This window comes from Anopheles maculipalpis, chromosome 2RL, assembly GCF_943734695.1.
Source record: "Anopheles maculipalpis chromosome 2RL, idAnoMacuDA_375_x, whole genome shotgun sequence".
In the NCBI taxonomy this organism is placed as follows: Eukaryota; Metazoa; Arthropoda; class Insecta; order Diptera; family Culicidae; genus Anopheles; species Anopheles maculipalpis.
In genome coordinates, this window is record NC_064871.1 from 12,277,963 (window position 1) to 12,305,361 (window position 27,399).

The following is a 27,399-nucleotide window of genomic DNA, read 5'->3' on the forward strand; positions in this document are numbered from 1 at the left end:
AACCTAAATTATCGATTGTCGGCGTGTGTGCGTTTGCTATTTAACGACACTTACTCGGTATTGTTCCCGAAAGAAATCCCCAAAAAGGAATGAGGAGACGTTCGTTGATTATGAATTTTAAAAGTTATACATTTTGTAAGGGAATTAGGATATTTTAAAACATCGCTTCACACTTCAGGGTTAATTTGAGCCTCTAAAGTATAGATCTATGTTGGAATTTTTTGTGGAAATTCTAAACAATTGAATTTTCTGTAGAATTGACTATATCCTGAACAAGCAAGCAAGAACAAGGTCATGCCGGCCATCGAAAATGGCTTACTAGACTGCCGATACCACGCAGTTGGATAGTCAGTCCTCACAACGGGGGGACGGTCCGGATGGGATTTGAACCCCGGTCCTGACGTATGAAGACCGGCGCCGTTGTCGCCTACACCACCGGGACGCCTCTTCAGAAAACTAAAGTTTGTAACTTAAATGCATTATCATTAGATTAAATAAAGAAGATGGAACATTTTGACTAATTAATGACATAAACAAATGCTCCAGAGAAAGACTATAACGTACAGAAATTAGATACATATCTCTTATGAAATTCGGCCCTTCAGGGACGGATTGAGGGTTTAAACTAGAGAAGATGGTCTTGTGGAATGCAAAATTTCCTTAAAAATCGCACGATCGATGGCTAAAACTTTAGAAATGCCGCAGATCAGTTGAATGTAAGACTATTGTAAACTGAAAAGCGTTTTCATCCATGCAATCTAACAGTAAAATAGTAGAATTTCACAGCTGATTACAAAGTTCCAAAGTCGAGTGGCTAATATCCACAAATTGAATAAAAGATTCCACTATTTGATTGCAATGTTCCACATGAAATCCATTAGAAAAATTCTACTGAGTGATCTAAAAGATCCATTAAAGGGCGAGCTTCTTGAGCACCGGACCGACTCGTCGGTGGTGATTTTCCATTACGTTTATCTTAAGATATCTTCAAAGACCGTCATCTTTAAAGCGTTTTCTTTACAGTTAAAGTTCTTAACATGAAAACGTCGCAATTTATAAACATATTAAAAAAACTTTTTTTGTTATAAGTATAATACAATGAAAACAGAAAAAGATTTGAAATAAGATATTTGAAAACTCAATCCTTCCGCTTATCAATGTCATTCTTTTTTATCCATATGGCTGCTACATGGCACGTAATTTGGCCGAAAGGCAACACTGGGTCTTTTTTCTTTGAAAATTAAGGTGATACGCTTACAGTAAATAGTGAGAGATCTTCTTCTTTGCTTAACGACCTTCTAAGGTCATGGCGGCTATCGAAATGGCCTTCTATAGACTGCCGATAACTACGTAGTTGTGGTTAGTCAGTCCTCACTACGGGGGGAACGGTCCGGATGGGATTTGAACCCCGGTCCTACCGTTTGAAGACCGGTGCCGCTGTCCCCTATACCACCGGGCTGTCCCGAGAGATGGTGAGAGATAAAGGGCCATATTAAGAGAATTTGTACGCAAAAAATTCGCTAAGGACGTTTTTGACATTTGGTTTCTTCAGGATGGCGCTCCGATGTTACAAGCGATCTTTTGTGCGCTGTTTTTGAAGTTCAAATTATTAGTACAAATTCGATTTTTAATTGTCTGCCAGTTGAGCTATAGTTTGGGGGCAGCTGTTAAAGAATTCAAAGAAGTCACAGCAAAAAATTCGCCACGCCATAGCCGAGATAGGGCAGCACAAAACGTTCATTTCAACAATCAAACCGATCGTATTGAGTACTGTATGCTAGCCGCAGCAACGATATGGATGACAAAACATACTATTGTTAAGAAATCTCTTATTTCATAGCATTTCACGTGAAAAATTACATGGAGGACCCTGTAAATAATACATTAAATATTTTAAAACTGCTTAAAAACTGTCACATTGTCAAGATGTCACGAATTTTAACGCGAGGTCAACTGTTCGACTCTACCTTTGGCCTCCAACAAGGTTAAAAAACCCCCATTTACGCAAGCAACAGCCTGAACAGTTCACGAATTTCATTACCAAACAAAAACGCCAATCGATACATGCATGATGCAAAACCGATTGATGCAAATAGAATAAAGCCGCTAGCAAAGCGGCACCAAATTGACAAATCATGCAGCACCGATTGCAACAATATGCACGGCACGCTCAAATTTTTGTTGCCCGTCCATCAAGACTCCAACCTCTCCCCCCACCGGTGGATGGAATAGATTTCGGAGCTTCCTTAAACCCTTTTAGGGAGGGTTGCATTTTTACCGCTTTCACCTCAGCAACACCGCATGGCAACGTGGTTGCCTGGTGTCCATTGGTAACTTGTTTACCGTGGCAAATCGGTCGCATGTTCCCAGTACGCTTACGGCCAACTCGTTGAAACACAGCAGGCCGGCACACGGCCACAAGACGACGATGATAAAGGAACTGTATCAGCAGACCGAGCCAAAGTCGCACCGTCCGAGCTACGCCAACAAGGCGGTCATACTGAGCAGCGCCAAGTGGGAGCAAATGTGGAAGAAGGTCACCAATCCGGCCGAGAAGGAAACGGAGGTACTGTGCCAGCAGGAGCGCGAGTTTCGTGAGTATCTTAAGAATGGTTCGAAAAAGATGACCAGCACGTGGGAAAACACGGTGCAGAACATACGCGACAAGAAGGAAGCGGAACGGTTGCGGCGTGATAAGGCCAAGGTGGAGGAAGGTAATGGAGGATTGAGGTGAAGCGGTGGTTGTTGGATTGGAGTTAGTGATATGAGTGATGTTTCATCCTCTGTTTCACAGATCAGCGTCACTATCGTGAATTAAAGGCAGCGGACGAGATAAAGCGCAAAGAGCTCATCCAGAAGGCGGAAGATCTCATCCAGAAGGACAAGGTGGGACCAAGGGTGCTGGAGAGTGCGTCCAAGTTTTGTGAGGTGTTGAAGGGTCGCGAAATGCAGCGCCAGTTTCGCTTGGAGCAGGAACAGATGCAGCAGCTGCGCAAACAGTCGATCGATACGCAAACACTGTCCCAGGCAAACCATTGGCTAAAGTCACACGGCGACCGTTTGCTCGAGGATCGCCAGCGGTTCGACAACTACAAACGCGAGCTGAAAGAGACGATGATTCGCAACCAGCAGCTGCAGCGTCAGCGTAAGCAAGATCTTATCGCCGAGGAGCAGCAAAGTCTGGAGGTGATCGAGAGCGAGATGCGTCGTCAGCAGGAACGCGACCGGAAGGCATTGGAGGAGAGCAAAGAGATGCGTCGCATGAACGCACTGGAAGCGATCCGTATGGCCGAAGACAGGCGAACACGGTTACGGCGTGAGTCGGAAATAGAGGACGCTCTGTTGCAAATCTACTGCGATGGGCAGCAGAATATAGCCAGCTTCAAGCAGGGCATACACGTGACCAAACATCGGTTCCGGGACAACTCGCACCAGCTAACGGAAGCGATAGAACGTCAACGGGCAGCACTGGCCCAGGAAGAGCGTAATCAGGCTCGTGCCGCCGAAGAGAAGGATCGTATCGCTACGATTAAGGAACGCGAACAGACGGAACAGCAGAAGCAGCTGAAGGCGGCCCGCATGCAGGCCCATCTGGACGAGATCGAATGGCAACGGCAGCGGGAAGCCGAAGAAGCCGTCCTCACGCGGCGCGAGTACGAGGAACGGCTGCGTAACATTGACGTAACGTTCGGCTTCGATCGCCACAAGGTGACGGACAAAACGATCAAAACGTACGCCCAGCGCAAGCTGCTGCTCGGTCAGATGGTGGAGAAGGAGGTACGTGAACGTCGGGAAGCGGACACAACGGCCGAGCTGCGGTACGCGCGGGAACATGCGGACAAGGAAAACCGTCACTTCCTACAGTACGCGCAGGATCTGATCAGCGATGCCAAAGTGAAGGGACGTCCAATACTGCCACTGCTCAAAACGGTACAGAGCTACAAGCGTGAACACTTTCACGACTTCAAGGATGCGGACGTAGTGCCGCAACACTTGCTGTCCCGTGTGCCGATCAACAATAAGCTGATGGAGCAAGGGTTGCTGGACGCGATGCCGACCCGCCAGAAAGCGCTCGTGCTGCCGAAACGGATGCCACCGAAAGCACTCGAAGCGCTGGTGAAGGACGAACAGCCGAGCGATAAAAATAGTACACCGACGGTCGATTCCAAAACGAGCGCCGAAGACATGAAACAGCGATTATAAACGAACTGTTTCAGTAGTCGGTCTTTGCTTTTAGTGTATTGCTACTGCTGCTTGTAATAAACTGCCACGCACGAACGTTGATTGGAAGCGTTTTTGCACTATTTTTAATGGACTTTGAAGGTTTTTTTTTTTAATTTCATGAGGGACGGCCTATTCGTATTTGGTATTGGAAAGTGAAAGAGAACCTTATCACGTGTGAGCTCGGCTTTATCATTGTGTGTTGTTTCGTCATCCAAAGCAGTATGCAGAAGCTTCGCTGTCTATCGTCTCCGTATTGTCCACGAGAATTCTTAACCGTGATCGATATCCGTTGTATCGGAACTTGTAGCTCTAGTTTTGGTCTTCTTATCCTCGTACTCCATGGAGGACCATAGAGCATGGGGTATGTCGCGGTATCCGAGACCACAGGCACACGCTCATAATTCTAATCCTAAGAAGCCCTAAGCCTGGATATAATTCGCACTAATGCACGATTTCTCACAATGCCGTGGAACCCAGGCTTCAAGGATTCTTGAGGAGTGATCGAAGATAAGATACTCCTGAGGTCATCGGTGTCCCACAAGCTCTGCACTCGTGTGCAGAGCGTGACAAGATAAACCATTCGAAAAAGTACCCTTCCGAAGCACCTATTTTGCCTAATTAAGTATGTCTTTTCATTGCCAACAATAATGCAATTTCCAAGCAACCAAACAAGAGACACACGGAAAAATTGCTTTAAATGAGCTTAAGACCTTTCAGTAAAAAAATATTCTTCTTTTTAGTTTTGCTTTCACAGCTGATTCTAAACAAAGGCAGGCATATTACTTGGCTTTAGCATAACTCAATCATACGTAAGTGAAGTGACCGGGATAGTATTTTCACCCATATAAATATGCCGATCATTCAACGAACCTCTTCTTGATGCAAAAAGATGCTAATTTTCATAGAAAAAAACTATTTATTTATTTATATTTGAGTGTAATGGCGCTCCGCCGTAAAGAAAAACGATTTTGTCGCACAATTTTTATAAAAAATTTAAGCAACAAATAATTTACTTAAAATTCTTAACAGTATACTGTTAGCTAAGCAGAAAGAAACCTCATCTCTTGCTCTTCTTGGCTGTCTATACGATCTTCTAGATCTAGAGTCGGCCATCGAATGGCTTACTAGACTTCCTGATATCGCGTAGTTTGAAAGTCATTCCTCACTATCGAAGAACGGTCCAGATGGAATTTGAATTTCGATCCTGCTGTATGAAGATCGGCGCTTAGAAGCATAGCTTTCCTATTCTGTCTTGAAAATGCGGCATTGGTCCGTCATAATTAATTATAAATAAATAGATAAATAAGCTTTGCTATTCTACAAAATACAAACTCCCATACAAAATAAATGACCCAGCCGTGTAGAGGTATTCTTTGGAATAAGTAAGGGAGAAAAGTATGTAATTCAAGGGTATTCCTTTGGCCTTTTCCTTCCCAACAATTTCAAGTTACAGTTCACTACATAAAAAGTTATATTAAGAATTAAAAGGGCAAAACGTACCCGGATAGATGGTCATTAAAATGAAGGGTATTAAAATGAAGTTGTTTGGTAAACAATCCAATTTCAAGCTGGTTTCTATTTGAAAGTCTTGAACTTTGCTTTAGAGTGATGTTGTTGTTCGCGTTATTATCAATATAGGAAAGAAAAGTATTAAATTAACAACATTTTTAATGAGTTTTTTGTTAAAAATATCATCCACCTGCTTATCAAATACCCAATTAATTAAATTCTCAATCCAAAGTCAATCCGTGTTTTTCCGGTCGCTTGTTTTCCATCCGTGAAGGCTTGGCCATTCTCTCTCTCTCTCTCGAACACCACTCTCCGGGAGAGGTGATTGCCCCATGCACAACGCGAACCGGGCTGCCAACAACGCCGAAACCGGTTTCGACCTCCATCAGAATCACGTGCATTTGTTTGTAAATAAACCTCCAAAATGGTGCGCAACTGCGCAGCCGCGCCCATTTACTGTGAGCGAAACGGAAATCGCTCCCGAAATCCACACCAAACGGTCACGAACGGGGTTTCGAAGCTGCTCGTGTGTACGGGCACGACGCGCTCGGTGCTAGGGCGGCCAGCCTTCGCTCGGATTCAACAATTTTTCCAGCCAGTGCAGCCATTACATCGCCCCGGGACGGGACGGGTCACCATTCGGTTGGTGGTCTACACCGTTTTCCCTGCTTTTTTTTCGCTGCTGCTGAACATGTAAGGTTTCGTTTAGCCAAACTTTTCGGTAAGTTGGAGCGTTTGTGTAAATCGTGTGCTGGATAAAATGGTGGCCGGATATTGTTTCATATTAGCGCGGTGATAAAACGATACTGGGGGGACGAAGGGTGCCCATATCTCGTCACGGGTCGTCATCTTGCGAAGGGTGTGTGTGAGTGAATTTTATCTGCACGGGGATTTGTAATGGTTATATAATTTTGTCCAGCTGCTTGCAGTTTTTGGTGCAAAATGGTGGAATTTCTGTGTGTGAAAATGGTGAAGCGCGTTGCAAAGTCGTGTAAATGGTGCAATTAGTGTAGAAATTGGATGGTTGAAGATTTTTTTTTTGCATTTTTTCTACACTTCCCCATTTTCTAATATGGCGGCCGTGTGACTACTCCAGGAAGTTGTAATGTGGCTGTATTGTAACTGTGTGTAAATTTGTGCGCTGCTTCCTTCCGCTTCGAATTGAAAGCAAAGTGTTGGTTCGGATGTAGGAAAAAGCAGCATAAAATTAAATCCTCTCCTTTACGCTCGTACATCTCAAAGTGGCAACAAAAATGGCATTGATTAGCCATTGATAGATGTAATAAAATCATTCAAACGTGAATGACCCCTAGTGAAAGTGATGCCGAGTGAAAAACAAATTGCGCTGGTAACAAAATTTTCTACATACGGTGCAATCCAACCGAAAGACAACGCGACGCTCCGTACAGCTCAAGTGTGTTACATAAAACTTTTATGTTCTCCCGTACGGTAGTAAAAATTGAACCACTCCCCAAGAAAGTTCCTCGTCCATCCTATTGCTACATATCCCTCTTCTTCTCCTCTTGCTCTTTGATCTCACTGGGCAGGTCATACAGGCCATCCAGACCATCCATCCATCGCTCACATGGTGAAATGTGTGTTCGTGTGTGTGTGTGCGTGCGTGTCTGTATCCGACATCGTTGTAAAACCTACGCGCACAGCTACAGCTAGCTTTTATCCTTCCATCTGCCAAACCAAACAAGCAAAAAAAAAGCAGCAAGAAAGCATCTCCAGCCGAACAGATAAAATTTTTCGGATCGATAAAATCAGCTGTTGAATTTGACACTTGATGGCGCTCTCCCGGCACTGCGCACTGTACAGCCGATCCGATGGAGACGCCTGGTACCCTGTGGCATTTTCAAACGGAAAAGCTCATCAACAATTCCAACAAGCACAGGCAACGTGTGTGTGTGTGGGCGCGTGTGTGTTGGTGCAAAGAGTGTACGGATTGCTTGGATTGTGAGTTTTGTGAACTTTTCAGTGCAATTGTCAGTGTCGAGCGAGCGAGCGAGCGAGAGAGCGCGAGCAAATAAATAGCAAACTATCAAAGAAAACATAAACACAGGCATAATCGATGAAAATCGAATCAGATTATCCCGTTCGCAAGCAAGTACGGACATTCATTACCCGCCCAAACCCCGTTTCGCATCAATACGGCCGCATAAAATCGGCGGCTCATCATCATCTGTTGCTGTGGGGCTGGTTGGTGTGACAATTTGCTAATAAAAAGGAAAAAACCCACACACACACACGGACGGACTGCACACGTATCGGGTGCCAAATTTTTCGTCTTCTCTCGCCTCTCGCTACGGGGCGAGTTTGTTTGTAAAAGCATCATGCTCGGTACGAAGCGGAAACTCAACAGGTTCAATGAGGAACTAAAGGGACCGAGGCATGCACAGCACAGCAATGCCAACGAGCGAGAGTGTCTGGACATTTCAACTACTTGATGAATGTGTACTAGGGTGGCGTACGGCTTTCTGCACACTCTTGTGCCATGTGCCATGCTGAAAGTTGGCAACGGTAGTTGGCCTGACCAAATGCAATTACGGTGGCTTCGTGATTGAGGATAAATTAATTTTGTTGTTCTACTACGATCGGTATCAACTGGGAGTTCGTTTGTGCTGTGGGGTGTTGTTACCAACCGAACCTGATTAATATACAGCCAGGATAACTCAATTATATAGTATTGATGAGCAATGATTTTGATAGTGATTTTTGTACTGCACGTTTCTTTTACAACTTGGAAATAATATAAATTGTGAATATAAAAATCGGAAAGAATGTAAGGATTGAAACCCTTATCCTTTTCTTTGTCTTCTTCTTGGCTTAATGACCTACGATAATTCATGCCGGCCATCGAATGGCTTACTAGACTTGTTGTTAACCACATAATAGTCCTCTGTCCTTTCGTGTGAAAACCGGGGACGGTGTGATCGTCTTACTATCGGACCGCCCATTATCATAAGGCCTTATTATGAAAGCATTATAATGAGGCCTTATTTTTCTTGGTCTGGTCAGTGTTGCAATCCTCCATCTACGGCAGCTTCCGTTATCTGACAGGTTCGATTCCATTTGATCTAACCAACGAGATCGCCTCTTCGTGTCCCCTCCCAAACTTGTTCGCTGACGAGTACCTTCCTGGTGAGACATAAGAGCTCCCCTTGACTAGTCGAGTACTCATACCTATAGAGGAACACCGGACCTTTCATTATGCAATACAACGTGTATTTATGTGTGGCTAGGGTCTTCAGGATCTTAGGCGTTTGTGGAGCCCGTAGAAGATACGATTTAGGCACGTTTTCCCTTAGCAATGTGCCCTCGGACTTCGTTGTTTACGTTGTTGCTCGTAGTTACGATCGTATCAAGGTAGCAGAACTCCTCTATCCGCTCAAGATTGTCGCCATTAATTGATACTCTGCATCCGAGTCGAGCTCTCTTACGGACAGAGCTCCCTTTGTCTTGGTCGCATTAACTTCAGCATTGAGTCCTGCCGGGTTCGGCTTACAATCGGGTCCAATGATGTCCAATGTGATCTGCAAAGTCTATGAACTGGAGAGTCATGTCCGTTCCTTTCTTTGCCATCAGAGCTCGGTGTGTTTCGAACGATTCTGACAGCTAGTTTGACACTTCCCAACTTCCCCAGGAAATTCGTATTGGTTCAGCAGCTCTTGACATTTCTAGAGTAAAACTTTGGTCAGTGGTGGATTCGTCTACAATTTATACCAATGTACAATCAACTCAATGCACAGCTTTCCCCTAAAACCTACAATCTCCCATTAAACACAGGACTCATCGTCACCCTGTCGACTATCACCACCATGGCGAACGCTTCGTCCACCAATCCCATCGACGAGGGCCTCCAGGATCTGGGCGTCCCGGTACCGGTGCAGACGTTCCTGTGGCAACAGATAGCTCCCTTCATCCGGCCGAAGCTGGGCAAACTACACGAAGCTAGCTGCATGGTACGTAAGCGCAACCATTACCGAACAATATTCGTCTATCAAACATTCGCAAACAGTGATTCCTTCGTCCATCAATCTGAAAATTAAACATTGTTTTCAACTGTTTCAAATGTGCAATAATCATCCTAATCATTGGATCTTCCCCAAAAAAAAAAACTGTAAAATGTAAATAATCATGCGAAGCTGTACAGCTATTCCATGTGGCAAACAACAAAACCAACTTTACATTACGCTTGTTCAGTGGACGGGAAAAAGCCCCGTAGCCGACACACCTAGGTGTTAATACTTTTATACAACACAAAACACACCTTTCAACTGTGCTTTAAAGAAAGAATCCATTTTAAGAAATACCGTTTTTTCTGTTTCCGTGTCAATTTGCTTATGTTTCGTTGCTGTGATACGAGAACACTCGTTCGCAAGCTCTTATAATGTCCCATGTGTGTGTGTGTGTGTGTGTGTCTGTTAATTAGTGTGACAATCGGTGTACATAATGTTGGGAGGGGAAGAATATGGAAAAGAAAAGATTGCAAATAACATTATACAAAAGTTAAAGCGTTTCAGAAACATTACATACTACTACTACCACTACGCCACATAAACCTGAACATATACTAGCCGTGTGAATTGATGTTGGTTTTATTGCTTTTTCTTCTTCTTTTTTTCTCATTTTCCGCCCCAAAAACAATCTCTTCTCTCTTTTTCTCTCTCTCTCTCTTCTCTTTTTCTTTTTCTCTCTGTGTGTGTGTGTGTCATGCTATTGTGTCATCATGTGTGCCAAAAATCAACTGCGTTTCGCAAACGAAAACAACACTCACACACACACACACACAACCTGAATCAAAATATAAAAAAAATCATACAAAACAAATTTATGTCTCGAAAACATCCGGATTTGATCTTACGCCCTTCACACGATCATCATCATCATCATTATGTGATCCAAAAAAACAAAACAAAACCAAAAAAACAAACTTAACGCCCTCTCCCCTCGAAAATACTCAAAATTCGAACGATGCAATACAAAATTTTGTGTACGATAGTTCTGTCAACACGCACCCGGACACCATGTAAGTGTAAATAACTGACATGTGATACGTTTGCAAAAGCTCATGTTTTATATCTTTTATTTTTTCGTTTCGTAATACTAGCTTGTCGAATTAGTGAATTAGTGCCGTTGCTGGTTGGGTACCACTTTTTAGCAAAACTCCCGTAGAGTTTTATTTTTTATTTCGATCGCCACACAAGGCTTTTAAATAGCAAAATCTGTCCGTTTGTGTCTCGTTGTGCATTGCTCCATCGATGAGTAGATTTGCTAAAGCGTTGCTTTGTAAACCCTGTATCTTAGCTAGCTGATCACACTCGTCACATTAGTATAATTAGATAGGATTGTTTAGGACAGCACAGTAGTAGTAACAGTTATAGCTTTTTTTTTGTTCCTACATTAATTCGATTGTCCATTAGTTTTTCAATCTTATCATCCTATCTTGTACACGCTTTCTACTAGTGTCATTCATTATTACAACAAACATCATCACATTTACTATGAGTGCTTTTTAAATATAACAATTATTGCAGCCGCTGTAAAAATTGAAACCCTATCGCGGACAACCAGAAAAATTTCATAAGCCAGGCAACTGGGCTACTCAGGTAGCCAGCAACTTCGGAGTTCTACAACTGTTTGATCAGTGGATTAATCTCGACGCAATATTCTGATGACAGTTATCTTAATTCGGCACTGGACCTTCATAATCAATTATAAAAAACTTCTCCTTTTCATTCCACTCCTACACCTACATTTTTTTAATTATATTTTCCACAAAAATAAGAAAAGTGAGTGAATGAAACACTCTAAACACGATTAAAATGTACGAAAAAAAATGTTGACGGCTCTTTCGCAACGGTTTTTATTCAATCTAACACACATTTAAGCTTTTTTTCTTATCGATAAATTTGTAAAAAATGCCCTAAGGCTTGTGGTTTACAATTCTACTAAGAAAATAGTAACTCAAACTTAATTACAACATTGCATTGAAATTGTATTACTTATAAAGTTATAGGATCTTCCTAAGTTTCTGGCTATACGGTTAGTCCGCATCCTTAAAAAATGGGCATCGTAAAAAAAATCAAAGACTCGAGAAGGACCTTGAAAAATATTCATAGAAAGCTTTGTTTGAGGTTTGGATGATCGGTACTGCAACTTAAAATGCTTGATTTTCTTTATTTTCTAAATTCTACTTGTTGTCTAGGATTTATGCACATAAATTATTCTAGGGGAGGTTCTGTCGAATCTGTCACCATGTCATGTCCAAAACGTTCAATCAAAATTGGTTTGTTCATCCGAGTAGCCTGTTGCCTGGAATAGGGATAATCGACATACTTTGTCAAGCGGATTGCGTACATTGAGGCGCAAATAATGTTACCGTGCGTTACCAAAACGCTTAAATGTATGTAATCATCTAAACATAATAATCGAACTGCTGCTTTGCATTAAACTTTTGTGAGCGATTGAATATTGAATATATATTGAATAGTAATTTAAATAAGTAAGCTTTAATCATGATGTTAATCAGTAGCTTTTAATTGTACTCTTTCGTAAAATGACATACTCCTACAACAACGCATGAATGTTTGTGTGTATTACTGTTTAAGGTTTGTGAGCGTAGCACTATGGTAAAATAATTAGTCAATTGAATACATTACAAGTACACCAACAGCCATCGGGTTCAAAGCCATCGTTACTAATTCAAACTTTCATCCACAGGAGCTGAAGGAAGCATGCAAGGTAAACCGTTATTCCGGCTGAAGGGGCTGGAGAAATTTTGCAAGCAAATTCAAACTATTATTTATCCTTCTCCCTGTTGCATTTGCAGTCCTTCGAGAAAGTGCTTGTGCAGAACATTCAGTTCGGACTCTCACCCTCACTAACCTCCGCACTAGAATCGATCCCAAGATGGCGCATTGTTCAGGCTGCCTTACCGCACGTGATACACTGTGCCGGAGCCCTGATGCACAATCGGTAACCATTGATTTTATCCGTTCCGTTTCAAGCAATCATCTCACACACAATTCGGTCTCTTTGCAGCGTAAAAGATCTACAGGCGCTCGGTTCGGCCGAAACGAAAATACTCTACACCCTTCACTGGATACTGCTGTTTGCGGCGGAAGAGTGTGCGGATGCCGAAACCGACAAGGAAAATACTGCGAACAATTACCTCTTTTCGATACCAACGATATCGGTGCGTGCACTCGATCTGCTCGGATCTGACCTTAATGATCTAATGGTTCCATCCTATTCCAGCTGTTCGTGTTTCTGTTCGCACCCATCGCCCACATGCTGAAGGAGTCCGACTTTCAAAACTTTCGGCTCGAAAATGGGCTCAAGATGTGGCAGGGTATGTGGGAGTATCGGGCACCGAATGCACCCTGCTTTACGGCACCGGTCAAACCGAAGGCACGGAATCTACTGAGCTCGGTTAGCACCACACCATCGCCGGAGGTGTTCTCACCCAGTAAGACACGACTGCGAGCAGATCTTTAAACGGCGAAAAGTTAACATAACATTGTTTGTTCAATGCTTGTTTGCAGAGAAAATGGAAAACATTGAATCGCCACCGAGCATCTACTCTGGCAACATTAAGCACGATGACGAGCTGTCGTTCGTATCGTCGCCGAAAGATTCCGTCTTTCCCGAAACCATCCCGGAAGAGGCGTCCAGCGTGGAGGAGGAACGTGTCGTTATCTTTCGACTTCCGATGGATGGTGGCGTACCGGATCCATCGTACTATACGGCTGACGCGAGTTTGCTACATCATGGAGCAAAGTTTAATAAACCACCGTCACATCAAACACCGACCAGTAGTGCTGTTGGATCGAGACCACATCCGCTGCACCAATCGGACCATCGCGGTGAAGCTACAAGCTTCGACTTTGATAGGATTGATACTTATAGTGTATGTTTGGGGAGTGGATTTTCGAAGGTTGAACCACTTCAAATCATTCATTTCTTTTCCATTTGTAGAAGGATTCAAAGCCGAAGACAAGTTCCTCCACGGAGCGTGAATCCTTCGATACCGATCCAAAGATGTCGCAAGGTCACAAGTGTGATGTTATAGCTGCCACCTTTCTGGATGTAGCCGTACTGCGCTGCTTGTTCATTTCGCATTGGCAAGAGGAAGGTGTCTACTGGAGCCTACATTATCTCTACAATCGGTTAGTATTTTCTACTCGGCCTAGCGGCAGACCGACTGTAACCTGTCTGTCTTTCATCAGATTGCGTGACATCAGCGAAGAAACGTCAGCCCTTCCATCCCACCCGAGACGACGTTCGAACTCGCTACCCATACCGCAGATCGAGATTTCCCTCTACCAAGGTCCGAGCAGTAGCCGGGACAGTCCCAGCATCGGCTCAGCCAACAAAGACTACATAGAGATACCGGATCCACCAATAACTGCCCTGCTAGCAGATGCACCGTACTACGTGTCGAAGCTTCCTTCCGACGAGTCGTCGCTTGGACCGCTGAGCGAGCGGAAGGGTAGCGAGAAGAAGCGTCGCGTTAAGATGGCCGACCTGCGGACACTGATCGAAACACGCATCCTGTCCAAATCGGACCGTGGGTTGGAAAAGATCGGACTCGATGCGAACACGAACGGGAAGCGACTGCAGCAGATGGTAAGCAGCATTGTGTAATGAGCGCCGGTGGGCATACTGGAAGCTTCAAATATTGCTCTTCCACAGGATTGTCATCGTAGCTTGGACACTGGCGAACGGCAACTTTCCCGCTCGGCGTCAATGATATCGCGTGCACCATCAACGAATCTTGTCAAAGGCAAAAGTATGCCCAGCTTAAGGTACGTATCGGATACGCTGGCATTGATCAGTTCACGTTCATCGGCATGAATCATTTGAGCCGTCTGGGGCTTGAAGCGACTCGCTGCTTAACTACTGACAGAAAGATATTTCGTAGTCTCTTTTTGCTATTTATTGTGCAATTAACTGTGAAGTAATATCACATTTACGTGACTGCCTAGTCCGGCTATTTCCTCTCTATCGTAATTCTCGCTCTGTGTTTGCCATCATCATACGCTTCTTCATATGATCGTCTAGTATCTAGTAGTAAGATTGAAACATATAAAAGCCATTTTCTATCTCTACTTTACTCCAACTGTCGTATCCTATTCGTTTAACACATCTGTAAAACAATACCAGCTGTCTCATTGATGGCGGGTAAGTTTCTTTACATTCGAAAGTGACACCCCATAAACACACTCCGCCTGTACGATCCTGAATTATTGGTGCACCTTCATCTTGCAAGAAGTTCGTTCCTTTAGTTTGTTCAAAATTCTTTTCTTACCGTTAAGTGTTTACCAAATTCTTTAGAGTTTTATTAATGTGTGTTACTTATTGTAGTTAACTCTCCCGCATCCGTTGCTCGTAACGATGGTTTAGGTTGTGGCGTGAAATGCTAATTAATATGCGATTCCCTGTTCAACACAACTCCTCTTAGATTCCATCGAAACATTGAACCACCACCGAAGGTTATACGTAACGTACAGTCGAATATACAATCGAGACAATCGAGCACAACGCCCAAGTATCCGATCATCACCGTTACAGAGCATACGCCAACACCGTCGCCTGATTATATGAAAAGACAGGTAGGTCGAGTGCACCTTAGCAGGATGGCAAGCATAATAATCTCCATCCAATTGACTTCATTCCGATTGCAGGGTTCCATCGATTCGCAACTGGATGCGCTGAGTGCCGGTGGCAGTACGGGAATGTTCAAATCGCAGATGTTGCGATCACATACGGATTCTCACATTGGTAAGATTTGAGCCCCGGTCCTGTCGTGTGAAGACGGAGCAGCTGTTGCCTTATTTTAGGGCAGCCCCTAGGAGTACTTAAAAATCCTATACTCTCTCTTTACCACCAGGGTACACGTGCGTTTCGGATGAAACGGAAGCACCTGGATCCTGCTTCTACATCACCAAGGAGGGTACGATCGATTACGAGGTCGTGCTGCTTGCAGTACATTGTGTATTCAAGCGTGATTCCAGCGTTTGCACACTTCGCGTCCTTGAAGCTGGTCTTAACATCTGCGAAATCCTGCTTGATCTAGGCGTACTGAAGCTTGGTGACCATGCACATTCGCTTGCGATCGGTATCGTTAAACGAGCCTTTATGCATCTCGGCTGTCCACATGGATGTAATGATGGTGTGTTATAATGGAGAAATCTAACTTCTCAATCAAATCAACCACAACGGATCCCTTGCATTTTCCAGCAAACCGTGGCCCACCGGCCGAAGTGTTACGTACCACCTGCAACTCCATCCTTTCACGGCTGTTGCGTCAGAATGGGAAAATCCTCAAGGCAAACTTGCGCGCATTCATCAAGGAATCGCCATTGCACGAAATTACCGACTTCTTTCACGCGTATCTGGGCTTCTGTGTGGATCCGAGCTCGCTACTGTCACCGTTGAGTAAGTAAAGTAGCAACCAGCTACCCTGTCCAATATTCACACGTGCGCAGGTTATATACACCTTGCTGTCTCTTCTCAATCAATTGCTTCTACTTTCCTGCTCGGTGTTGTGTACACACACTTTATGTTAAGGGGATTATTTACAGAGCTTACCCATGTTACCCGTTTGTTATCGTTTAATTATCTATACATCACTCAAGCATCATGTGTAAACTGTTTCATGCGCTGTCTCTCTCTACTTTCGTTTTTTTTTTAACTTTGCGTGCAAACTTACCACCGTTTCTGTTCCACGTTTAGCAAGCGTTCATCTACTATCGTTCAAAATCTGCACCTCAAAATTATCGAATGAATTCTCCTGCCAGTATACAATGCATCCCGACGGTTGCATTTGGAACGGTAACGAGCGCGTTTGATCGGCTGTCGATAAATTGGGAACCATCATCCATCATCATTTGCGTCACACCCGGGTATCGTTTTCTTCCAGCCCAAAACTATCGCGTGTTAGAAATTATCTAATCCATAGACCCTTCTGCCGCCATCTTTTTTGTTTCCGTTTCCTGAACAACATACCCACATGTTCTGTCGTTTTCGTTTTTGGGTGCTTCATGTAGTTGCAGCGAATCAAAAATGATGCTGTAAATAGATAAGAGTAACAGTTCGCCAAATTGTTTTCGTCAACTTAACATAATTCGTTTCGTTTCCGTTTCATTTGGCTGTTCCTGGGCTATAGAGACATTTGTTGCTAAACTAAACACACAACACACACGACACGTAACCTTCACTATACATATATGTTAAACACACAGTTTCCTGTTGCTTGTCCGAAGTAGAAAGCTTGCACGTATATGTGTTTCATCTTCACCTGATTCAGACCATAAGAGATCATCTGGCATAAAATCGTTGAACGCTGACTTTGGCGGTATATCAGGCGGCCAGGGCGGGTACGCGACCAACTTTGGCAGTGGATTAACAGGCGGCACGGAGAGTCAACTGATCGGGGCCATCTTCAAGACGCTCGCTACCCGGCTGGTACAATCACTTAAGGAGCTTAAATCTCAGGACAACCTGGCGCTCTACTGTGACATCCGGCAGCTCATCACGTACGTCAAGGGTGCCCACGGTGGTCCGTTCCGTGTGGTGGCGTTGAGTGGCATTCTGGCCGTTACGCCACGCCCTCACAAGCAGGCACCAAACATGCAGACTACGCGCGTTATACGGTAAGACCATTGAAAACGTCCCCACTCAAGCCGATTTCAAACGATGCAAAATCTCTCGCTTCCCTGACAGCCACCTGCCAACGAACGACATCCAGCTGCTGCAGCAGGATGAGAAGGCACAGCGCAAGCTGCTGTTCAAGAAGAAGAGCACCTCCTCGACGTGCGTCGTAAGTAATGCTATAAATGTCCTCTCGGTGTACGTGACTCTCAATAAGTTAAATGCTTAAACACGTAGATCGTTCCTTTCCTGTTGCAGCTGTTAGAGACGGAAGGTTTCGAGGAGCCGAGCCGGGCCAGCCAGAGCCCGTTAAGCAATCTGCGCCGTAAGGGGCCGCAAGTGCGGCCCACCCTTACCCCTCGCCACAGCGAGCGGGCTTTACTGTCTGATTCTACTTCCAGCTCGGAGCGCAACTCGGTCGGCCGGTTGACGGGTATCGTGCGATGGTTCCGGCGTTCGAAGGACCGCGAATCGGTGGACCTCGAGTCGGGCATACTGGCGGCAAGCGGGTCCGAATCGATGGCGAACTTTATGCGCAAGGGGTCACTCAACTTTCAGACGCGCAACCGTGCGACGGAGGGTATCGGGCGGTCGATTCAGAAGGCGAAACGACGGTTAAATCGATTGGGGCTTGGCAAGGGCAAGAAGAAGACGGGTGGTACCGAAGACGTGGGGGGAAGTTGTAAGTATGGGGGGGGGGGCCTCTCAAACCCTCAATTTCTAATCACAAACGAGAAATCTCATCAATATTATTTGTTGGCTCATACCACAGATTTCAGCAGAAGAAGTTCGCTTGATGTCAGCGATGGGCCACGTGAGTCGGAAGTGGTAGTACTGAAGGAACGGCGCCTTATCCCAATATCGCCGGTACGGGAAGGAATGGCTCGATTCGCTCTACTGCTGGAAGTGTGCGCACCTGGTTCGGTTCCTGATCCTGCACTGATCACAGCACTGCTCGATCTGGTATGCAACTTTCATGCAACCGATCATTCAAGTGGACCGTTCAAAATCTAACGCTCCATTTGCTTTCTCGACAATAGCCGCAAGCACCGATTGTTGCCCGAGCCGCATTCTTGATCGAGTGTGCCCACTTTGTCCATCTGTGCAATCGCGGACAGTGGCCATCGTGGATGAAACAAAATCTACCGGTGTTTAGACCATCGGGACCGGCAATGGGTACCAGAACGGCTATGGCTGCCGGTACGCGACGTGCTCACGTTCTTCAACGAGCGGCCGGTAAAATGTTTCACCAGGTGTGTTGGATGTTCTATTTTTGTTGAAGTTATCAAACTGCACAATTTTAAATGATAACATCTTCTATTGTAGTGGGGGGAAGCACTGGGCGCTCGGTTGAACGAGATGATCAACAACGATAAACTAACCTCGGAACAGTTGGCTGCCAGTTTATCCGATCCAGAGAAACAGAAACAGTTACTGCAACAGGACGAGGAGGAAGATTTCCTTGATGAAAGTGTGTACATATGGTGGCCCATAGGGGTTGGTGGGATCCTCAAATCTCTCATCTTGCGTCTACTTTTATCTCTTTAGCAAGTGTCAATCCACATGGCAACGACTGTCCACCGGCGTTGAAACTGATCGCGTGTGTGCTTTTACTCGAGATCACTGCTTTCCTAAGGGAAACGTATCAAACGCTACCGAAGGCATCGCGACTGTCTACCAAGGAGAAGCACACTCCTTGGGATAAAGTTTGCCGGTAAGCTGTGACTCAACGGCCACTGGTGAGCGTGATGTGTTTTTATCTCTAACATATTCATGTCGCTTGCTTGCAGAGGTGAAACTAATCGTCGTTGGTCGATGGCGCTCAGCTCTATGGGTGGTCATTCGCAAACGTCTGCCCAGAGTCTGCAATCCATCGCCGGACAGACGGAACGGAAAATTTCGTTCGTACTGCAGGAACCGGACAACGAATCGGAAAACAGCAGCAACACCACACTAACCATCCAGGGCGAGGAAAATGTGCAGCGTACGTATTTGGGCTTTGCTACAGCCCACACCCGGGACCGTTTTAATGATGTTTGAATGTATTTTTTTAACAGAAGGTCAGAAGCGTACGTTGGCTACATCGAGAAATTTTCTGTTGCGCCGTGGCACGTCCGCTACTCCAGCCGGTGGTTCGTTCAAGCGACGCTCGTTGAAACTTCGACGCGGTGCCAAAGATTTGAAGGAGGTGGAAAATGAATGTAAATCATCCTGGGGGAGTTGGCTGGTTTTTGCGTTGAAGTATAAAGTCTTTCGTTTCTTTTCTAGATCCAGTAAGGCGTACCGATTCCATTCAATCCAAACGCAAGGTATCCTCGCTATCCGATAGAAGCGATAACTCCGAACCAGGACAAATCAGTGGTGGAGAAGAGTCTCCCGGCATCTTAAGGTAGGTCCAAATTTTCTCAACGTTATACCTTTGAATACATACTGAGTAAAAGGTGTAACTGTGTCCTCCGAAATAGTGATGATCAACCACCAGAATCACCGTGCGATTCGAACGATTCGGATGAAACAACAAAGAACCTACCGTGGCTCAAATCGGTATCCAACTTTCTTGGCTCGTTCAACTACTATTGCGATCATCAGAACTTTTGTCACCCTTACTGCTACCGGCGGCATATGCGTGCCGCTACCAAGCTGATACGTGCTGTTCGAAAGGTAATATATTTGTTTATTTTATCCTTGAAACATATTTTTTTATAACTTATTTTATTTTGCAAAATTGGAAACAAATGCCGCATATCATATTACCACCGTGATTGTCTGAGGCACATTTGGGTTAGATTGGTTCCCCCTACTGCAAAGTGTTTACACTGGTACGGCAACCGCTGTAAGCAAACACGAAGGGGAAGCGAACAAATTACAAGCAATCGCTTAGGGTGTGAATACGCATGCGCTCAGGTTGCTGTGTTTATATATAGATATGAGTGCTCAGTTGTCATCAAGCCTCTTTAGCTCAGTGGTAGAGCGCTGGTCTCGTAAACCAGCGGTCGTGAGTTCAATCCTCACAGGAGGCAGATGTCAAAAAACCTTTTTGTTTCATTGATGTTGACGCGTACTTATATTTTTTTATTCTTCTTTATTTTACCCAACTATTTACAGGTTTATGGCGATGAGTTTGGTGTTACTCCGGTCACCTACGCTCAGCCAAACGAGTCTGCCAAGGGAACTACGCGTCGCGATCGGTCCAAGCAAGGTCGCAAGGTGTCGGACCAAAGCTCATCTCAAACCTCGCCTTCCAAGCGCAAGGACAGCGTCACAAAACGTGATCGGTAAGTTACTTCTCTTCTTTAACATCACAAACTACTTTCTCAATTACTTCCACATACCATCAGGATTTTGCTACAAGATGAATCCGAACCAAACACCTCCCAATACTCAACGTTCATACACGAACCGAAACACCAGCCGGAGGATCCACCGGTGTTGAAGTACATCAAAAATCAAGTACGTGACGTGTTTCACGCTCCCATAGCGTCACTCGTCAAGGGTGCGGCCGTCCTAACGGAGGAACAATTCGTTGAGGTCATACCGATCGCATGGGAACTGCTGCTAGAAACCGACCAGGAAGTATCGGCCGCTTCGGCAGCCCTCTTCATACTGGCCTCGGTGAAGGCACCAAACACCGCGACGGACATTATGCAGCGTTCGCTGAAGAACAAATGCCCGAACACTCGCATCCAAGCGATTCTACGCTACCAGGTGCTGTGGAAGAATCGCTTCCAGGTGTGGCCACGCATGGAGGAGGGTGCCCATCTCTCGTTCAAGGTACCTCCGCCCGGCATAGAATTTACACTTCCCTCACCTAAGATCGGTATCGAAAGCCTGCCGGTGGTGGATCCACCCTGGATGCCGCGTCAGCAAAACAAAGACATGGAAGTCACATTGAACCAGGAGCGACATGTAAGTTGACGAATAGGGGTGGGAGATGAATTAACCTTTCAACTTCACAAATGTCTGGTAGAATGAGGAATAATCTTTCGGAGGATTTTTACATGCACCTTCAATCCATTCGTTCTTTCAGCGTTCCTTGGTAACGGCTACGAAAACGCGCAAGAAGCAGCAAACGGAAGCAATCCGTCATGCGATGCTGCAGCAGGAAGACAAACAGCGTTCGGAGCGTCAGAGTTTCCTCATCACTACGATTCCGATCACGCAACAGGCAGCACACGAACCCGGTCTCGATCATGGACCGGCGGAAGATCACGTGGAGGAAGAAGAGGACGGTACGAGATCGGCCATTCATATGCATGCGGCCCATTCGCTGTTTCCTTCCTGTTTGTGCTCGTCCGTAATGCAAATCGTGGCATGTTTGGATGATGCAGCCGTCAATTCGGACGGATGTGCCGTGTACGAGGTGGCATATCAGGTTATCTGGATCTGTCTCGTTGAAGATTCTGCCCTATTTTTGCGTTACGTGCTCGAACGCTTAACGCGAGATCATCAGGATCAGATGTTTAAGCTGTTGCGACACTTGATCCGCTTTGTGCCGAGGTTGCCCCAGCAGGCAGCATTCGCACTGTACAACTACATCATTGGGTACGTGATGTTTTACGTACGATCGACACACGAGTGTAGCCAGCAGCTGGTAGGGTCCGCCCTATCGGTCCTGTGGATGGTAGTGCACAGTGTGCACGGAATTATGTTTAAAGATTTGAAACAAATCCTGCGCAAAGAGCAGTGTGATGCATCGATCCTACTAACGGCTAATGTACCGTCGGCGAAGAAGATCATCGTGCACGGTCCAGAAGGTAAGAATGAGAATTTCCAACCGAACCGCTTGATATGATATTTCGCTTCCCGGTTTTCAACAGATGAAGGTGGCATACCGTCCCAGTTCCCGGTACAAGAGGACACACAGTTCTCGCAGCTGCTCAGTGAATCATTGGATTTTTTCGGCATCGACGAAAAGAAGCACGCACAGCACGTGCTCGTCGACTACAAGAGTCATCAAATTCTGAACCCCAACTGGTACGTGCGTGATCTGTACTTCTTCAAACGCTCCCAATATCCCCAACTCCGGCTGGTAGAAATGAAACCCGAAGAATCCTTCAACGCTCTACAGCGCCAGGAATTGTGCAAAAAGTTTGTCGAAATCGGGAAAGTCCATCTAACCTGGGCTATCCTCAAGAACGTTGATATGGTCGTACAACGCGTAGTATTCCTCCATGAAGAGCTTATGAAGTTACCATCCTTCCCACGGAAAGCACTGGAAGCCGATCTAGATTTGCATCAGGGCGGTGAGCTCGGCAAGGAACTGCTCGGACTGGATGTACTGCACAAGTTCATGTGGGTACGACTGATCGCGCGTATGTTCGAAGCGATGGCCGGTAACTTTGCCTATTCGGCCGACATACAACTCTTCCTGAACGTGCTATCGGGGGCCGCCTTACTACACTCAGAAGATTCGTGTATTATGCGATACGTTACGGCCACCTTCATTAACGCGGCGTCCAACTTCAAGAACATTTTCTCCACCAACGGTTACTTCATGATCATGCCGGCCATGCTGCAGGTGTACTCGCTGCACCAGACGAACAAACTCGTCACCACCACGATCGAGTATGCCGTGAAGCAGTTTTACCTACTCAACCGGAAGCCTTTCATACTGCAGATGTTTGGTTCCGTGTCGGCGATTCTCGATACGGATGAGAATGGAACGTACGGCGAGGCACACAAAGTTCAGTCGAGCTGCTTGTTCAATCTGCTGCTCAGCCTGGAAACACCATCGCCCGATCCGCTCAATATAGCCGAGCTGGTTAAAGAACCAAAACCACTGAAGGCGATCGATTTTTGCTACCACGATGAGGACGAGATGGTGACGGTGTTGGATTGCATTACGCTTTGTGTGATGGTAGTGTCGTATTCTGCTGAAAGTACACGCGGGTATCAGATGTTGGTAAGTAGTTGGTGGAAAATGGTGGATTTGTTGGAAGAGAGGGATAGTGAATAATTGAGACCTTTCCATCCATTTTCGAAGATCATTTTGGAAGCCATTTTACCGTGCTACATGCAGCAAATTCAATCCTCGTCTTACATTCCACTGGAAGGGAAATGCGAGCGGGACATTATACTGCAGCTAGCCGTGACAATTCGCACTATGGTGCACAATTGCGAAGGTTTGTCGAAGTGAGTACTTAAAAATGCGGCACTTGTCAACGAAAATACTAAGCTTCTTCTGATCTTTAGGAGCTACAATGGTCCCTTCCGGAACAGTCCCGAACACAAGGGCTCAAGTCAGCGTAACTGTTCCCGTGGTCCACCATGCTCGCCCGGGCTCGACTACGATGACGAATCCCACGCAAAGTACGTCAGCGATATTGGACGTTCCAAGATGTTGAACGAATCGGTCGATGATTCGGAAACGATACGCGAATATCGGCGACCGCGCGATGTGCTCCTATCGGTGGTGGGTGAGTTCATCATACAAGCCTCAACGCGACTCGCCGAGCTAGCCCGCAAGCAGGGCGAACCCAAACCGATGGAACTGCTGGACGTAAAGTGTCACGTACGGTTGGCCGAAATAGCTCACTCGCTGCTCAAAGTCTCACCGTACGATCGAGAATCGATGGCTTGTCGTGGATTGCAGCGTTACATGCAGTGCATCTTCCCGCGTGCCGAGTGGGCCGACGATCATGGCATGAAGCCAACTCTGGTTACGATTTTGCGCCGACTGGACAAAGTGTTTCTGAAGATATCGAAAAAATCTTCCGTACGTCGTAACACCAACTGGGAAGCGGCAGCCGGCCTATTGAAGGGAGTATCCGAAGCCATCATTCGCTATCCACACATACTGCATTGGCGAGAAATGAAGGCACTTCTAACGAACGTTCAGAATTTGATCGTAAACGAACCGGGCAACTTCCCGGAAGGTGTATCCGGTGCTGGTGCTGCGCTGATGTCGAAAAGCCCACCGGCATTCTTCTGCTCGAATGTGGTACGGTTGGTAGCATTGCAGGTGGTCAGCCCGATCGATTCCATCTCGCACGGATTGGAGCAAATCTGTGGGGGTAGTACGGATTTCCCCTCACAGGAAAAGGCGGAAAGTTTTCTGATGCATCTGCTAATGCCACTGTGTCTGAAGGTTTGTAGCGGACGTGGTATTTTCGATGTCGGTGAGCTTAAGCAGTCGGACATTTCGTTCCTGGTGACGGCTGTGCTGAACGCAATGAGTCCAGTTGCTGGACGTACGACACAGATGGGCATGCAGACGAATCGTACCGGAGCGGATTTACGGGCAGGATCGCTAACGTTCACCGGGAGTAGGGATGCGAAAAGACCGTCGAAAATTTCTAGCTCACTGTATCAGGCCACCTTTTTGGCACTGCGCGTGTTGTGCATTTGTTTCGAAACTCGGTTATCGAACGAATGGCCTCGGATTGCACGGGTAATGCGTGATTTGGGCCGCCGCAATGAGGCCGCGCCGGAATTGTGGAGTTTTTTGGAATTTGTGGTTACGCAGCGGACCCCGCTGTACATTGTTCTGATGCCGTTCATCATGCATAAGGTAAGGGAAGATTTGGAGGACTTAATAGTCGCTTGATTCTTGATATTATTGTTTGCTTGTAGATCTCACAACCACCGATTGGAGATCACGAGCGGCATATGCAGTTTTTAATACGTGAACGAATGCGAGGCACTCAGCCGACCGGTGGAACGAAGTCTCGCGGTGCCATTTTATTGGAACTGTCCCGCGAATTGCGTGAGCTAAGAGAAGAGCTGGAAACAAGACGATATGGTAGCAGAGCACACCCCGTAACGATTTTGAACTCTTTCTAATGTATCTCTGCGTTTCTTTTGACGTCCTTACAGATCGTGACATGTCTACGGAAACTTCAAAGCGAGATATCCCCAATATGCCACCTGCTCCGGAACAACAGCCCGTGCGGCATCAGCAGCGTCCATCGCTTATATCGATGCTGACCGGTGTCCAGCCACCCGGTGGCTTTCCCGGTTCGCTACAACAACAACAGCAACAGCAGGCAGATGCTCGCAGTGGCACCGGTATCTGTACCTCCAGCGATACCCTCTCCCAACAAACGCTCCAAGCGCCCAAGGGGGAGTCCTTGTCGAGCTCTACGACTACAACGACCAACAACCGTGACGCTGGTCTGATAGCTGACTCGCAGAGTGCCGATCTGACGCTTACCTCATGCACACTAGCCGAGGCAGGCTCGGTAGACCTTCAAGCTACCCCGATCGGTCGAGCGGAAGTGGCCGGTATCGGTGGAAGCATCCCACATCTTTCCCACTCCGTATCACTGCAGGCATCCGGTGTGAAGACACAACCACCCCGTTTGCGGTTCGTATCGTCCGTTGAGTTTAAAACTTCATCCGGCGAAACGTCAACAACTCCACTCTCACCCGACAGCCTAGCGGACGATAGTTCCGGCGAGAATCACAACAAACATCGGCTCCAACGATCGCGTGCCCAGAGTCGCAAAACGTTCCGCAATCGACGTGGTATGCGGTCGAACAATTTTAACGAAACGAGCTACATACCGACCGTTGCCGGTGGAACCGGTATGGCGATGGTTGTTGGACCATCGGTAAATCCCGCTACGGTTGGAAATGTACCGCCATCAGCAGCAGGTATAGTCGGATCGGTTATGCCCGGCCCAGGAGGACCACCGGTAATGGCACCGATCGTGAATGAACCACCGTACGTGGAAGCACCCCTAAATCGAACCATTGCCACGCTCGGCGATCTTAGCTGGGATTCGGTTTCGCAAACATCTTCAACGTCCGGATATCGGGATAATTATAGTTTGCAGACGGGGCTGCTCTCGCCGGACGGTTCCCTATCGGGGAATGCGATGGGTGGACGTTCATCGTCTCAGCATTCGCTGCTGATGCTGTTCGAAACGCAGGACGAAGACACACTGATTTAAAATGCGCGCGACAAAGCCCAACCCCAAAAACAATCTAGATGTTTCTCGCTTTTTAAATTCTGGGAGCTCTTTGCGACACTAAAAAGGTGACTGCGAATTTTAAAGGCTGCTCTGGACTTCCCCGAGAACTTTCAGAAAGGGAGATTGTACTAATGATTGATATGAACACGTGTTAACATAGTGAAACGAATAACTTTTTAAATGCACTTACAGTTAATCGCCACACGCGTGCGCGATCGTTTTGTTTGTTCCAAACGGTACATTGCCAAGCGGTGTACTAACAAACAAACAAACAAAAGGAACGAAAACCACACCTAGACAGTAAGTACACGTCCATAGAGTAGAGGCAGGTCTGTGAAGATTCATGTTAACGTTTGTAGTCTGATAGCAGTGAGATTGAGTCGAATTGCCATTTGGGCGCAACATTGTTTATTAAAAAACCAATATACACCTGCATAGTGTGTGAATTTAGCGTGTATGTGTGTGTAAGTTGTTGGACTGTTTGCCAATATCAGTATCAGTATTAGGAGCCTCACTAACAGGGTTTTTTGTTTGCAAATTTGTAAGCTTTGTCAGGCTGAAACACTCAAGGAAAATCCTTGCAGTAGGAGGATGAAAATGAGCTATTTGATGTTTGACGTTAGTGTTGATCCTGCTCCCCCAGTATAACCAACCAGTATTTTAAAAACAAGAACAAAACAAACAAACGAATGATAACCAAAATGATAAAAAACTAACACTGCAAAACAACGTATCCACCAGAAGAAAGAAAATTAAATTAGAACACAAGCAAAGGTTTTACTTAGTTATATTTTACACAGAGAGAGAGAGAGAGAGGAAGTCGGACATACCATGTAGTGGATTAGATTTTAACGAAACACAAGAATTGAGGGAGGAGAGCAAACCAAGTCAGTCAGTATCCCACCCAGAAGGAGACATTTTTACCAATTTGAGGACGAAAACGATGCATGTCCAGCCATTTTGAACCGTAAAGAAAGCTGCAGTACGCAAAATGGAAGTTTTTTGCAGTACAGTAGTAGTTGTAACCCACGCCGTGCTGGGAACAGTAGTTGATGGATTGTTTTTATGTTATTTTATACAATTATTAGTA

The 27,399-nt window shown here is 45.8% G+C and overlaps 3 protein-coding genes and 1 non-coding gene across 4 annotated transcripts in view; all 4 read left to right on the forward strand.

The window, feature by feature from the left end:
• The window catches only part of LOC126557104 (V-type proton ATPase 116 kDa subunit a 1-like), a 263,661-nt gene that overhangs the window by 171,265 nt on the left and 64,997 nt on the right, over nt 1-27,399 (forward strand). The gene's annotated exons all lie outside the window — the stretch shown is intronic.
• LOC126558374 (trichohyalin) lies at nt 2,426-4,203 on the forward strand. The gene is made up of 2 exons (XM_050214382.1): nt 2,426-2,714; nt 2,795-4,203. The coding sequence occupies exons 1-2, from the start codon at nt 2,429-2,431 to the stop codon at nt 4,201-4,203; spliced, it is 1,695 nt and encodes a 564-aa protein (XP_050070339.1). The 5' UTR covers nt 2,426-2,428.
• Nucleotides 9,526-26,290, forward strand: LOC126559615 (protein unc-80 homolog). Its single transcript, XM_050215784.1, has 34 exons — nt 9,526-9,698; nt 10,739-10,765; nt 12,460-12,480; nt 12,569-12,714; nt 12,781-12,934; nt 12,997-13,207; nt 13,284-13,648; nt 13,717-13,907; nt 13,968-14,367; nt 14,434-14,546; nt 14,905-14,922; nt 15,203-15,353; nt 15,426-15,522; nt 15,632-15,913; nt 15,982-16,179; nt 17,051-17,396; nt 17,467-17,563; nt 17,632-18,076; nt 18,167-18,357; nt 18,435-18,647; nt 18,721-18,865; nt 18,943-19,108; nt 19,185-19,378; nt 19,452-19,595; nt 19,663-19,783; nt 19,860-20,055; nt 20,500-20,669; nt 20,733-21,300; nt 21,422-22,148; nt 22,212-23,296; nt 23,378-23,526; nt 23,587-24,904; nt 24,967-25,135; nt 25,210-26,290. Exons 1-34 carry the CDS (start codon nt 9,555-9,557, stop codon nt 26,286-26,288), a joined length of 10,041 nt encoding a protein of 3,346 aa, XP_050071741.1. The 5' UTR covers nt 9,526-9,554; the 3' UTR covers nt 26,289-26,290.
• On the forward strand, nt 20,343-20,414 carry Trnat-cgu (transfer RNA threonine (anticodon CGU)). Its single transcript has one exon. It is a non-coding gene; the product is annotated as a tRNA-Thr (tRNA).

Excerpts from the sequence above, each read along its gene's own strand:
- LOC126558374 (XM_050214382.1), top strand. The coding sequence starts at position 2,429 with ATGATAAAGGAACTGTATCAGCAGACCGAGCCAAAGTCGCACCGTCCG. Across the intron at positions 2,715-2,794 it reads TAAGGCCAAGGTGGAGGAAG|ATCAGCGTCACTATCGTGAA; the intron begins GTAATGGAGGAT and ends TCTGTTTCACAG.
- LOC126559615 (XM_050215784.1), top strand. The coding sequence starts at position 9,555 with ATGGCGAACGCTTCGTCCACCAATCCCATCGACGAGGGCCTCCAGGAT. Across the intron at positions 15,354-15,425 it reads CTGATTATATGAAAAGACAG|GGTTCCATCGATTCGCAACT; the intron begins GTAGGTCGAGTG and ends TTCCGATTGCAG. Across the intron at positions 17,397-17,466 it reads CAGACTACGCGCGTTATACG|CCACCTGCCAACGAACGACA; the intron begins GTAAGACCATTG and ends CTTCCCTGACAG.